This window comes from Tripterygium wilfordii, chromosome 8 (assembly GCF_013401445.1).
Source record: "Tripterygium wilfordii isolate XIE 37 chromosome 8, ASM1340144v1, whole genome shotgun sequence".
Classification (NCBI taxonomy): domain Eukaryota; kingdom Viridiplantae; phylum Streptophyta; class Magnoliopsida; order Celastrales; family Celastraceae; genus Tripterygium; species Tripterygium wilfordii.
The window spans coordinates 9566520-9580160 of NC_052239.1; the positions used below are offsets into that span (position 1 = coordinate 9566520).

Genomic DNA, 13641 nt, shown 5'->3' on the forward strand with positions numbered 1-13641 from the left:
AACGGCTGTTCGTAGATATAGAAGTAACTGCAAAATTACTGCTCACATGGGGAGTGATAGGAGTGATGCATGAAACATACAGTGTATAGCTCACATTTTGTCAACAAAAAGTTTACCTGAAAATCAACTAGTTCCTTGAAACAGTCAAAAGCCCATTATAAAAAGTACTAGTGAGGAACAACTGCTACTCCAAGTTGTCCCAAATGGTATAGAACCATCTACAAATTCATGCAAACAAGTATCTGCTACTCTATTTGACTCCCTCCGCTCTCCTCTACTCATCATCCTTCCAATGGAACTACCTACAAGGAAGGCTCAAGACAGCATTGGCCTGAAAACTCAATATGCAATAGAGACAAAGAAACTTTCTTATAAGCTGCCTTGTCGAGCTGATGAATTCAGTTGGTTTTGGTGGAGGGAGAAGCCTGCCAACTCTTATGTACTAAGAAATGTTAGCTGTGAAGCTAAACCAGGGGAGATCATGGCAATTGCTGGTCCGAGTGGGGCAGGGAAGACCACATTGTTGGAAATACTTGCTGGCGAGATCCCACCAAGCAGAGTCTCCGGTCGTGTCTATGTAAATCAGCAGCCAATGAATGCTGAGCACTTTCGGAGAATATCTGGTTATGTCACACAAGATGAAGCTCTCTTCCCGTTTCTTACGATTGAAGAAACTCTCATGTATAGTGCTCGTCTCAGGTTGTATGGTGGGGTCAAAGAGGCAGCAGCCAGGGTGAAAGAGTTGTTGAAGGAGCTGAGGTTGGAGCATGTTGCCAATATGAGAATTGGAGGCGAATCAAGGCGTGGAATATCCGGTGGGGAGAAGCGGAGGGTTTCTATTGGGGTTGATCTAGTCCACGACCCAGCTGTTCTTCTGCTTGATGAACCAACATCAGGATTGGATTCAGCATCTGCTCTTCATTTAGCTCTCTTGCTCAAATCTATGGCTCTGACACAAGGTAAGACGATTGTCTTGACCATCCATCAACCTGGTTTTCGAATACTTGAGCTATTTGATCAAATTCTGTTGTTATCAAATGGCACCATTCTTCACCATGGATCCTTAGATCTCCTTGAGCAGCATCTTAGATTCACAGGACATTCTATCCCTCGGTATGTAAATGTCCTTGAATTTGCCATTGAAATGACAGAACTCCTGGTAACACATGTTGATCAAGAAATCAAAGCAGAAGAAAGTGAGATAGAACAGGATGGTGAAGATATCAAAACCTATACAAACATAGTCAATGCTGGAGCGATTAGATCATTTTACCCCAATCCCTGGTTCAGGGAGGTTTTGATATTGGGCAAGAGATTCACCAAGACCATTTGCAGAACAAACCAGCTCTTTCCTGCAAGAATGATTCAAGCTTTACTTGGAGGGATAGTGCTTGGGACGATATTTATGCATGCAGCCAATGACCCAAAGAGAAATAAGATACAAACCCAAGTAGGATTTTTTGCCCTCAGCCTCACCTTCTTATTGTCATCTACAACAGAAGGTCTACCAATTTTCTTGCAAGAGAGAAGAATATTAATGCGGGAAACATCAAGAGGAGCTTACAGAATTTCTTCTTACGTTATGTCAAATACTCTTGTTTTCATTCCATTCCTGTTGTCTGTTGCCATTCTTTACACCACCCCGGTATACTGGCTAGTTGGGTTAAAAAGTGAAATCAATGGGTTTCTCTACTTCACATTGGTTGTCTGGATGGTTGTTTTGATGTCGAACTCTTTCGTAGCATGTTTTAGTGCTCTAGTACCAAATTTCATCATGGGAACATCTCTGATTGCTGGATTTATTGGGTGTTTCTTCCTTTTTTCTGGGTATTTTATATCAAAGAACAATATACCGAGATACTGGATTTTCATTCACTACCTGAGTTTGTTCAAATATCCATTCGAGTGTTTTTTGATAAACGAGTATGGAGGAGAGACGGGAAAAGGAAGGTGTTTGGAGTTTGTCGAAGGAGAATGTCTTTTGTATGGTCATGGGTTTCTGATGAAGCAAGGTCTGAAGGAGTCAACGAAATGGAGCAATGTTGGAGTAATGTTGGGTTTCATTGTTGGGTATAGGATTCTTTGCTTCTTGATTCTATGGCACAGATCGTATACAGCCAGAAAATTGAGAGGGTTTTTTGGCAGGTAGAAAAGGTACCCGCTTTCAAGATTCAGAAAAAGATCCGCATGTTTCTACCTTTTCTCTCTTGAATTTCAGTAATGTGATCATGATTAATTATAAGCATTTCTATGTGCCCATTTCTTTTTCAACTTGTTCCAACTATTGTCAATTTGTTATTCTTCAGGTCTTGGGAAGGCTACACAAAAGGGGTATAAATGAATATCATGTCTTAGAATGGTTGGTCAAAGTTGATTGGCGATCACACTTCTTAGTATTTTTAACACAATCCACCTAAATGCTCAAAACTCATTATTGACACAATCCACCTAATGTCAAAGCACTAGCAGTCAGATCCCACAATAAAGCTCTGTTAGTGAAGATGGCACTTTTGCTGCCTGGTTTGACAAACTAGGAAGCATCTAAGGAATTGAAACGCACACATGACACCACTATTACCATAACAAATTCATGATTAAAATCACTTGATTTGCTCACAAATATTATGAACAGCAGGTTAACATCGAAATGGAAAGCCAAAAAGTTTGTCCTTTTGCTGGATATCTCAATAGTCTCTTTAATTCATACACAGAATCACTGATCAGCTTGTCAGGAATATTAAAAAAAAGTCAAAATCCTTCATTGAAAGCCTTAATGAATCTTTAAACACTAAAATAAATTCACCCTCCCTTAAGGCCTTAATCACCGTAACTACTCATAATTCTTAACAAGAAGCAACCATTAAAATGAAAGTTGATCTGCATTGTAATCCTTAAATTATTAATACTTACCTGCTATGCTCCAATTAGGAGCTCCTGAGCAATCAAGACCCCATTAATCCAAAATTGAAGCTCGATCTGGCCAACCCTTTTGCCCGGCTTCACTGGAACTTCGATAAATAAAGCTCTCCTCAGTCTTCACACAGTTCAAAGGCAGTTCCAAGAGAATAAAGAAGAACAAAGATGATTCTTTTTTTTGTTGCCTTCAAATTTAACAGAAACCCATCACTCAACCTCCCAATACCAGAGTTCTGGAGGCTCGAATGGAAATTGAGGTTCCATGGTAAAACTGCCTCACGCGGTAGGTCGGAGTCTTCAGTTAGGGCCCATGGCCCAAAGCCAATCTTGGAAGGGGCACGCCACTGAAAGAGGCTCATGGGTACGAAAATTTGGCCCATAAGGCCGACCACAGTACAAGAGTCGAAACAAACGCAAACTGCTCAATATAAAAACCTCGCAAACACTCCCAATTTCTGCATTCGCCTCCACTTTCGTCATATCTTCTGCTGCGACTGAAATGGCGGCGGCCACCTCTTCTATCTCTTCTGCAATCTCTACTGCTCGATCTTCATCATCCAAATGCAAAGCCTTAAAAGCCCCCGCTACTCCTGCTGGCGTCAGTTTGGGGTTCCTCGCCTCGAGCTCCAGGGCCCTGAAACCCTTGAGATCAAGCCGCTGCGTTGGAGGCGGAAATGGTTCGGCTCTCGGAGCCCGCATGGTGTCTGCACCAGCTTCCGTGAAGCCATTGACTTCACTGGACTTCGAGACATCTGTATTTAAGAAAGAGAAGGTCACTCTTGCCGGTAATGACGAGGTAGGCCTATGTATATCCAAGATGAGAAGAACAGAACTGAAAGTATTGGGCTTTAAATTTTTTTGTTAGTATTAGGTTCTATGATCCTCGAGCTCACGCGCTTCACTTGTTGTTTGATTGTGATTTTTCTTTAGATGAAGTGATATTGTTAAAGACTAAAAAAAGTTACTTTCACTTCCCCTTAAACTTTTGCATTTAGCCTTGTGTGTTTCTTTCTGCTTAGCATATTCTTCTCCTGAAAGTTTTAGATCTTTCTAGAAAGTGTATTAGTTAATGATGTTTCGTGCTTAATCGCAGTATATTGTAAGGGGAGGGAGGGATTTATTCCCTTTACTGCCAGATGCATTCAAGGGGATTAAGCAGATTGGAGTTATTGGTTGGGGTTCCCAGGTGAGTGTTTTAATTATGTGTTTGGATGTTTACACTTATGGTCTTATGTTGAGTTGTTCCTTTTGGTTCTAATTCATTTTTCTGACTTTTCTCTGATTTTGTAATTAAATACATTATCTTTTCATTCCCACCTGCTATTCAGCTCAAATTTCTAGCTCAATCAACTGAGTCCATTAACTTTGTACTTTCTGTTATAAGATTACTGGGATTGAGTAACAAAAAAGACCATTAATTATTGTTTCTGATTGAATCAGTATTTGTTTTGGGGAAAAAATTCTAGGGTTCGCAGCTAAATTTAGAATTTATGAGTAGGGGATGTCATTTATACCAATTTTTAAAAGTAGCTGTGTGGACTTCTAATTTCTTACTTTAATACCTAATAGTCTTTATTGTGTATCATTCATGTTGCCCTTGCCTATGTTTCTTTTTGAGTTGCTTCGCATACCACGTTGATGTTGCCAACCTCTATTTAGGGACCTGCTCAAGCCCAGAACTTAAGGGATTCTCTTGCTGAGGCTAAGTCCGATGTTGTTGTGAAGGTACTTCTTTTTTTATTTTCTTTAAAAATATATACATGTGTGCACACAGTTGTACATTTTTGTTTTATTTCTGTCTTTTAGCAATTTGGCACCTTGCTTATACTTGGTTGATCAATTTCCATGATTGTATGTTTATTTATTGTGGGTGCTTTTCTTGACTTAGATTGGACTAAGAAAGGGCTCACGTTCATTTGCTGAAGCCCGTGCTGCTGGTTTTACTGAAGAAAATGGGACTTTGGGTGACATCTGGGACACTATTTCTGGCAGTGATCTTGTGTTGCTGTTGATCTCTGATGCTGCACAGGTTGGTTGATTATGTTCTTCAATTTTTTGCTCATGAATACATTTGCTACTTTTCAAGGTTATAAGATCAGAATTTTTTCTCCATGCCTTTTGTTTCTTAATGTGAAGTTGCATGCTTCCGGTCAGAGCTACTAATTATATTCAATTTACCAAGCAACTTCTTCATTTTAGTTTGCTTGCTCCTATGTATTAACATTTGTTTTCTGCTCATATATATACAAGTTATATATTTCTTATCCAACCCATTTACCATTCTCCTTTTTCGATGTTTTAATTTTATTATAATTTTTTAATGCTGTAGGCTGATAACTATGAAAAAGTATTTTCCCACATGAAGCCGAATAGCATACTTGGGCTTTCCCATGGGTTTCTTCTTGGGCATTTACAGTCAATGGGACTTGATTTCCCAAAAAATATTAGCGTTATCGCTGTGTGTCCCAAGGGAATGGGTCCATCTGTGAGGAGGCTTTATGTTCAAGGCAAAGAGATCAATGGTGCAGGAATTAATGCCAGTTTTGCAGTCCACCAGGTTTCTCTTTCTGCTCACTATTTCCCGATATTCCTTGAATATGCTCAATGCTGGGGCTCTTTGCACTAGATCTGAGATAGTGAATATCAACATTGCATACAGGATGTAGATGGTAGTGCTACAGATGTTGCCTTGGGGTGGTCAGTGGCCCTTGGTTCTCCTTTTACCTTTGCGACTACACTGGAGCAGGAGTACAAGAGTGACATCTTTGGGGAGCGGGGTGAGTGTAGTAATTGCTCATGCCATCTGTTTTTCCCCGTAATTATTGCTTGAACCTGACTTGTTTGTTAACCCACGCTGGGATTTTCTGTAGGCATTTTACTCGGTGCTGTTCATGGAATTGTGGAGTCATTATTCAGGAGATTCACTGAACATGGAATGAGTGAAGAAACGGCTTACAAGAATACTGTTGAATGCATAACGGGAAATATATCAAGGACCATCTCAACTCAGGTTGCGTTATGATCAATTCTATGACTTTGTCTCATTGCATGTTACTTCTCCCTATGTTCTTCCTCATGTCTTTCACTTTGAGGTAAGGTTTCTATTGTTCCCCCAACAGGGCATGTTAGCTGTCTACAATTCCTTGTCAGAAGAAGGGAAGAGGGATTTTGAGATTGCGTACAGTGCGTCATATTATCCACTCATGGACATCTTGTACGAGTGCTATGAAGATGTAGCTTCTGGTAATGAGATCCGCAGTGTTGTACTAGCTGGGCGCCGCTTTTATGTATGTCTTGCTCAGGTTTCCTTTAGTGTTTTGTTTTTTTGCTATTGATATTATTCTACTATTTGGATTGATCATTGCTTGATGTTCATAGTTTTTGTCTTTATCTTTGCCTCTGGATCATAAGTTGAATAGTCCTTGCGAAATGTCAGTTGAACACTTGGATTATACATTTCTTTTACAGGAAAAGGATGGTCTTCCAGCTTTCCCAATGGGGAATATCGATCAGACAAGAATGTGGAAAGTTGGTGAACGAGTCAGATCAGTACGGCCAGCAGGTGATTTGGGGCCATTGTACCCATTCACAGCTGGAGTCTTTGTGGCGCTAATGATGGCCCAGGTAGGTTGTGCTTTCCCTGGTGAACGACTAAATGTATACTACATAAATGATGTAGCCACTTGGTGACTTTTAATGTAATTATTTTATTAATACTAGAAAAATGATGTACATCCCTGAACTCTTTCACCAGCTTGTGGGGTTTTCGTAACAGTTTGGACTTTAATTAAATTTGAAATTGGAGTACTAGGCAGTTATTAACGATAAGAGGGCACAAAATGTTGTAACCTTTTTGAAGAACTAAGCTTGTTCACCTTGACCCATAGGAATGGAGATCCCTGTTCTTAGAAAGAATTCCCTCTAAGAACTGGTTGGAATAAGGAGAAGGTTTGCGCATGTTAAATTAAAAAATATATTTGTTTGCATACTGTTGACTGAATTATCATTTTCTGTTTGAATATCAGATTGAGATCTTGAGAAAGAAGGGCCATTCATATTCTGAGATCATCAATGAAAGTGTGATCGAGTCAGTGGACTCTTTGAATCCTTTTATGCATGCTCGTGGGCTTTCTTTTATGGTTGACAACTGCTCAACAACCGCAAGATTGGGATCGAGGAAGTGGGCTCCACGTTTCGATTACATCCTTACCCAACAAGCCTTGGTAGCTGTGGACAATGGTACCTCTGTTAATGGCGATCTCATTAGCAACTTCTTATCAGATCAGGTGCATGGAGCCATTGAAGTCTGTGCCCAGTTGAGACCTACAGTGGACATATCAGTTCCCGCTGATGCTGATTTTGTGCGTCCAGAGTTGCGTCAGTCCAGCGGTTAAAGGTCATCAAAAACCATTAGCTTCTGTCTAATCATATGATGCATTCCCTTGGGAGGAGGTAGTTTTATTGCATGCAGATTGTAGCTTACAAATCTATGGGTGCAGTTTATCCAGTTATATTTGTAACGTGATGAATTTGTGTGTTTTTGTTATGCAAGTAGACATGATGATGAGGGTCAGTCATTGGTCAGAAACTTGGAAGAAGACTTTGTAACCATGAAATAATGGCTGTAATGGTTGAAGTGTTTTTCATCTCTGTGATTTTCTCCCTTTGTTTTAAATGAAGTTTGAAACAAGCTTGGAGAAGAAGAAAAAAAACCTCGATCGATCGCATTAAAGCAAGTCTTTATCTTTATTCTTTGTTAATATCAAAGAAAGTCCGAGCGCAGTCCAACTCTTTCACTGTGTAGCTACGAAAGCCTCAACAAGGAAGGTCTTGGAAACTCCCGCAAGACTCCTGAAGTGAATCTTCCCAGTCGGAGCATCACCGACAGAGATCTCATTAACCAGTTGCCACAACATGAGCTCTCGTCTTCACTCCTGTTAGTTTCTTGATCTTCTTCTTGCTAACGAAGCCACTGATCTGAGAGTCGTAGTTCACTTTCTTGTTGATCATCCCTAACTCATGCTCTTCCTCCTTCTCCTGCACAATCCACATGTACTACCCCACTTCAATGGCATCGCAGAGGGGTAGAAGCCCCGTAGGGAGCTCGAATTCTTGGAGGAGTGAAACTGCCGTTTTCGTGCCTTCCTTGGGTCCTTTACTCACCATGCCTCCCTCCTCCTCTGCCATGATCAGAAAGAAGTTGAGGATTTTGGTTAGGAGAGGAAGCAAGGGAGATGATGTGTATATTAAGGGTGTGCGGAGGAGTAAGTGGAGATGTGATGACAAGGTTTGGAAGTGAAAATCAAAGTTAGTCGCATTGTATTATTCGTCACAATAGGTAGCATTCGTAGACGGCTTTACATATGTAGAGTTTGGTGACGGTACAGTCCACATCGCGAAGTTAACAAAGGACATCCTTTTACGGGCAAAACTGCGCGGAACTTGAGACACAAAACTGATTATTGAGAGGGTGTAAGGATGGAGCTAATTAAACAAGCACTCACTTATCATACAATTCTCGAAGGATGCACTTTTCAGAGATGAAAGGCCCTCATCAGCCAGCAGTTTTGAACAGCTAGACAACATTACAACTCCAGAATATTCAACTTCGATACTTTTTTTTATTATTATTATTTTTTCATTCATTTCCGTTTCCAATTTCAGAACCAACATAGATAGTTGCTTGCTTTGGCATTGATATGTAGCAGAAACGATAAATGTGAGAAACCAACACTCCCATCGTCATGCGCCAGTTGCGTACAAACGAGTCCATTCCTTGGCTGCAAGATTCAGTTCAACTAGTAAGAAATATGAGTCCACAAAACACATTTTGTACGCCTAGAAATTATTTATGGACCTAATATATAGATCATATTAAATATATGAGTAATTTTTTACGAATAGTGTCAACACAAAAGAAGCAAATTAGATGTCGCGAAAAGGCACAAGAAGTCAAAGTATAAGATAACCTGTTTCCACAGCCTCAGCTTCATCGGTCTTCCAATGTTTTGCAATGTTCTCTGAGAGTGGATCATCAGGGTTTGGAGCGCTCAACAGTGCTTGGATGCTGAGTCAATAAATCATGCAATATGCTCATTACTTTCAATTCATCTTGCTCGAAGTAATACAACCGAAACACACGTTTTTATTATATTCAATGCTTGATATGCAGTTTACACGAGACCCCTTAAACTATTTCTATTACTTCAAAGTCTGATAAGATACTTAAATACTAACTGGAACTTCATTTTAAAATTTTGTGTTATTGTGATGAAATGTTGTATGATTGTAGGATACCGAACGTCACCTTAACAAGACTGTTCGGATTTGGAGGGCAGGGCTCCATTTATCTTTCAGAATATCAAGGCATATTCTTCCAAGCTGCAAAAGGATCAGTGACTAAGGAACAGCAAACAACATTTTGAAAGCAATATAGGGGAAATGCCGCAAATATAACTTGCCTTATCAATGTTAGGATGATAAATTTTGGTCAAGAAGCGAACCTGTGATAAGTCAATATATAATAGGATAACAAGGGCATGGTAAGAAGTCAACATCATGTGTTAGACATTCAAATAACAACAGATATAATAAATTGTAATAGATTTGTATGTCATAATTGTATTCGGTAGCCGCAACTCATTTATAAGCAGGTACATTGAGAATCATAGCTTCTTTTGGACACAAGAAAAGCAACTAAATGGATGAAACAAAACATTATAAAGGTTCAATATGAGGAAGTCTTAATTTCGGTTAACATTCGCAGTGAACTACTGATTAGCTGGCATTGAAATCAATAATTGTAATGCATAAATGAAAAAAATTGACATGAGCTTCAGGATACCTTGGGAGCTGCCATCGGATATTCCTCAGGCAAAAATAGTTCCAACTTGAAAACCCCACCTAAACAAATGTGAAAAAACAAAATGTCATTTAATTCAACTGGTGAAAACACAAGAAACAAAAACTGCTTCATCAGATAAGGATATAAAATATTTTATATCCTTAGAGCTATCTACGTATTTCTGTCATTGAGAAAGTTAAGAGATGCTATGCATCCCCAAAAGGAAAATTCTTAATTCAATGACAATGTAGCTGCTAACAATCACAATAAACATTTCCAATGCAACTCAACCTAAGAAGACCAGTAAACCATATTTGCACCACAACTGACAAGGGAATAAATCTGATAATTAGTTTGGTCTTTAACTGTCCTGCCACCTAGTGTTTAAGACTAATTTCAAGTGTGTCAAGAAAAAAAAAATTGTGTACAGTGGAAACCAATTACAACCCCAGCTTGTCAAATGCCTACCAGGTAGTAGGAACTGCCATAATGTCTTTCCCAGTTTTGACATGTATCTCAATTAAACACGATAATCTTAAGTCTCAAACAACAAAAACAAGCCTCCCTCACTTTCAATCCACGCTGGTTTAATGAGGAACAACAATTTGAAATAATTTTTCTTTATGAGCATAAAAAATAGTAGAAAACTGTTTGTCGCCCATGCACATCATCTGCAGGATAATGATCAACCATATCAGGACATGAACTATCATCACAATATTTCTAATACCACATCAAGTAGATAAATGTCTAAGCCATCAATCTTTAGAGCTCCTATGGAAGGCTTTTATCACTCAAAACCCCTTTCATGTTGATCTTTCCAAACAATCATAAAGATAACCGTCAGAATAGCCACTACAAATCTTGTTCATCCAATATACATATCCAATTCAACTTTCCCTTTACTATAAATTATTCTCAACAATCCACAGTATCCAAAAAAAGTTCCCCAAGATATTCATTACTATACATATCATCAATACCTCACGGTCAAACATCCCAACTCTACAAATCCAAGAGCACTTACTTATAAATAATGAAAATATATCACGATAGTAACTAGACATTGGTGCACAGTGCACTCAATGATGAGACAAGCTAGTCAGTTCTTCGATTTAGGGCAAATGCAATAAGAAACAATTTACTGGGCCAACATTTTTGTTGGCCCGGTCCCACCTCTATTACACAAAAAGTCAAGTCAAACACGTATTCTAATACAGCCACATCAGCAAAACACAAATTTCTATACACTTTTTCTTCCCACACACTTTCTCTTTCCACCCAACCCAACAACATTTCATTCCTCCATATTATCCACAACAAAACTACACCAAAACATTAAATATCAATACATCCACATCAGCAAAACACTTATCCCAATACAGCCACATAAGCAAAACACATTTTACAATACAGCCACATCAGCAAAAGACAACATCTTTGTTGGCCCAATACCACTTCACCATTGCATTTGCCCTAAGTCAAAGTTGTTAATTTGTTACCTTCATATGGAGACTGGGAGGGACCAAGGATCATTACATTAAAGTACCGCATATTGTCTTCTGAAGGAGAAGCACTGATTCCTGGCGCTGCAATTAAAGAATACAAATCATAAATGAAAATGCATGTGCGCGTCTTTATAATCTAATAAGCACATTGAAAGTAAGACGTGAAAAACGTGGACAAAAATGCGCTAGCCTCTTGGAAAACAAATTTTAATTGAAAGTGTTTTGTATAATCCACATTTCTATGCAGCTAATCTAGAAGCTCAATGAACAACTCAAACAACATATTACAGCATTTGCAAGCACAGCGGCAGGAACGTGAGGGATAAGAAATGACGAAAATTGAAAAACATGAGAAGTCAAGGGAACGAGAGGGATTTAAAATATTTTGGACCCGTGGGTTTCAGCATACCCAGTTACCCCTCTAACCCCTTCCCTCATCCTCTCACGAGTGTGTGCAATTTGTTCAATTTGTCTTGTTAATAACTTCAACAAATACCTAAATCTCCAGAGTCCAGTCTACGCTACAATTTCAAAATCCATCCGCTAAAACTACATGGCGAGACGGAGACGCCCATAAAATCAGTAAACAAGCAAAAACAAAACATCAAGAGAAAACACATATAGAGAGAAAGAGAGACCGGGTTCAGTGAGAAGCCTCTGCGTCTCCTGTGCAATAAACAACAAAAATCAAAAATCAAAAATCAAACCGGCATAACGATACGAGTACGACAACCAAAATAGGTGAGATCAAAATGGAACTCTAATCATTGTGGTTACCTTGATAATTCTTCGAGGAAGATTGCTGTTCGCCATTGACTCTCAGTCGAAGAAGAAGAAGAAAGCTTCTAAAACCGAGAACTCACTGCGATTCTTCTTCTTCGTTGTTGAGGAAACTATTCGGTGAGGATCCATATACACCAAATGTGTATTTTATATAATATGCATTGAGAAAAATTATGATCACAAGCTATTTACGTAACATGGTGAATGACCAATAAAACGAAGCATAAATAAAGTTCTATTTATAAAAATAAAACTATTTTTTTTATCAGTTAATATTTTTTTGACTTTATTAGTTTTAAATTATAAATGAAAAACACAAAACTAACTACTATCTTCGCCTATTTGATGTGCGAGTGTCTCTTATGACCTCCATTTCCTTTATTCACAATGTCAGTATATGAATATATATTCAGTCTTCGACCTTTTGACCTAATGTTTGGCCTCTAACCTAGTTAGTTATGAATATCATTTCTAATCATAAGACGAAATGGAAAGCAAGCAAGCCTCAACGCCTTGGCCAACGAATCGGGTTTTTGTTTAACAATCAAATCTTTAAATTCTTCTCTCAATCCATCCAGAAAAATATCTTTAAGCAAGTCATCAGATGGTCCATGATCAGGCCACCTCTTCAAAATCCACTGCAATCTCAAGAAATATGACCGAACAGGTTCTTCAATCCCCTGATTTAGCATCATGATTTCCATCCTCAACTCATCAATTGTTCTGATTTTATGGTAGGCTTGAAAAAATGAAGACTTGATTTCCTCCAATGAAACAGAGGATATGGATCAATGTTGAGATCGTACCATAAAGCAGCCTTGTTTTCTAGTGTCACTGGGAAGATCCTCATCATCATTTCAATAGGGGACACATTATTTGCCCTGCAAACTCTGTTGAACCGGCTCGAATGGGTCGCTACGCACTCATCCAGAGCACCTCTAAAGATCGGTAGTGGTGCAACATTTACGTACGAATTAGCCAACAAATTTGCAGAGTTTGAAGCAGGTTCCTCTGTTTCAAGCCAATTTTGCTTTCCAGGATTAATTTGGGCCTTCCAGTGGAAAGTTGATCAATAGGTGCTTCAAGGTCAAACTCCAAGTCGTATTCTTCGTTTGCGCTCTGTTGGAGTTCATCTTCGTTTGATTCGTAAACAGATCGCGATGGAAATGAATTGGAGCAGTAATACTCCTCGTAAGGACTTTCTTGGGGGATTCTATGGCGGTTCTTGTACCGAGAGGCCCTTGTCCCTGAAGATCTAGGGGAAGATTCCGGCAATGGAGGTGAATCTCTGATCTTGCGAGTCATTTTATCTGCACTTTTGGCTTTCATTTCGAGGAGAAGGAAAAGCTTGAAGGGATATTTGGGTTTGCCTGGACAGAGTAACTGCCAGTTTAAATTAGGCTCTGTTTGGCAGAGCATAAATCTTGATTTTCAATATTAGCGGAAAAGTTGTGAAATATGCTGTGAGCTGTTTGGTGAACTAAAAACGGATGCTAGCGGAAAAACTATTGAATTAAAATATTATAATATTAGATTTTACAATTTTTATATTAAAACTTGTTATTAAATTTAATATTAGATGAAAATAAT

At 38.9% G+C, this 13641-nt stretch overlaps 3 protein-coding genes across 3 annotated transcripts; 2 read left to right on the forward strand and 1 right to left on the reverse strand.

The window, feature by feature from the left end:
* On the forward strand, positions 1 to 3233 carry LOC120003317 (ABC transporter G family member 10-like). Its single transcript, XM_038852256.1, has one exon. It carries the CDS (start codon positions 293 to 295, stop codon positions 2147 to 2149), a length of 1857 nt encoding a protein of 618 aa, XP_038708184.1. The 5' UTR covers positions 1 to 292; the 3' UTR covers positions 2150 to 3233.
* A 132-nt stretch (positions 3234 to 3365) lies between these two features.
* On the forward strand, positions 3366 to 7619 carry LOC120003318 (ketol-acid reductoisomerase, chloroplastic-like). The gene is made up of 10 exons (XM_038852257.1): positions 3366 to 3712; positions 4010 to 4102; positions 4576 to 4641; positions 4805 to 4945; positions 5246 to 5473; positions 5576 to 5693; positions 5787 to 5926; positions 6036 to 6203; positions 6385 to 6540; positions 6942 to 7619. Exons 1-10 carry the CDS (start codon positions 3416 to 3418, stop codon positions 7308 to 7310), a joined length of 1776 nt encoding a protein of 591 aa, XP_038708185.1. The 5' UTR covers positions 3366 to 3415; the 3' UTR covers positions 7311 to 7619.
* Positions 7620 to 8395: 776 nt separating this feature from the next.
* On the reverse strand, positions 8396 to 12184 carry LOC120003319 (ubiquitin-conjugating enzyme E2 36-like). The gene is made up of 8 exons (XM_038852258.1): positions 12046 to 12184; positions 11907 to 11934; positions 11263 to 11349; positions 9761 to 9819; positions 9378 to 9419; positions 9224 to 9297; positions 8886 to 8983; positions 8396 to 8696 (listed from the first exon to the last, which is right to left on the reverse strand). The coding sequence occupies exons 1-8, from the start codon at positions 12079 to 12081 to the stop codon at positions 8659 to 8661; spliced, it is 462 nt and encodes a 153-aa protein (XP_038708186.1). The 5' UTR covers positions 12082 to 12184; the 3' UTR covers positions 8396 to 8658.
* Between the last annotated feature and the right edge of the window lie 1457 nt (positions 12185 to 13641).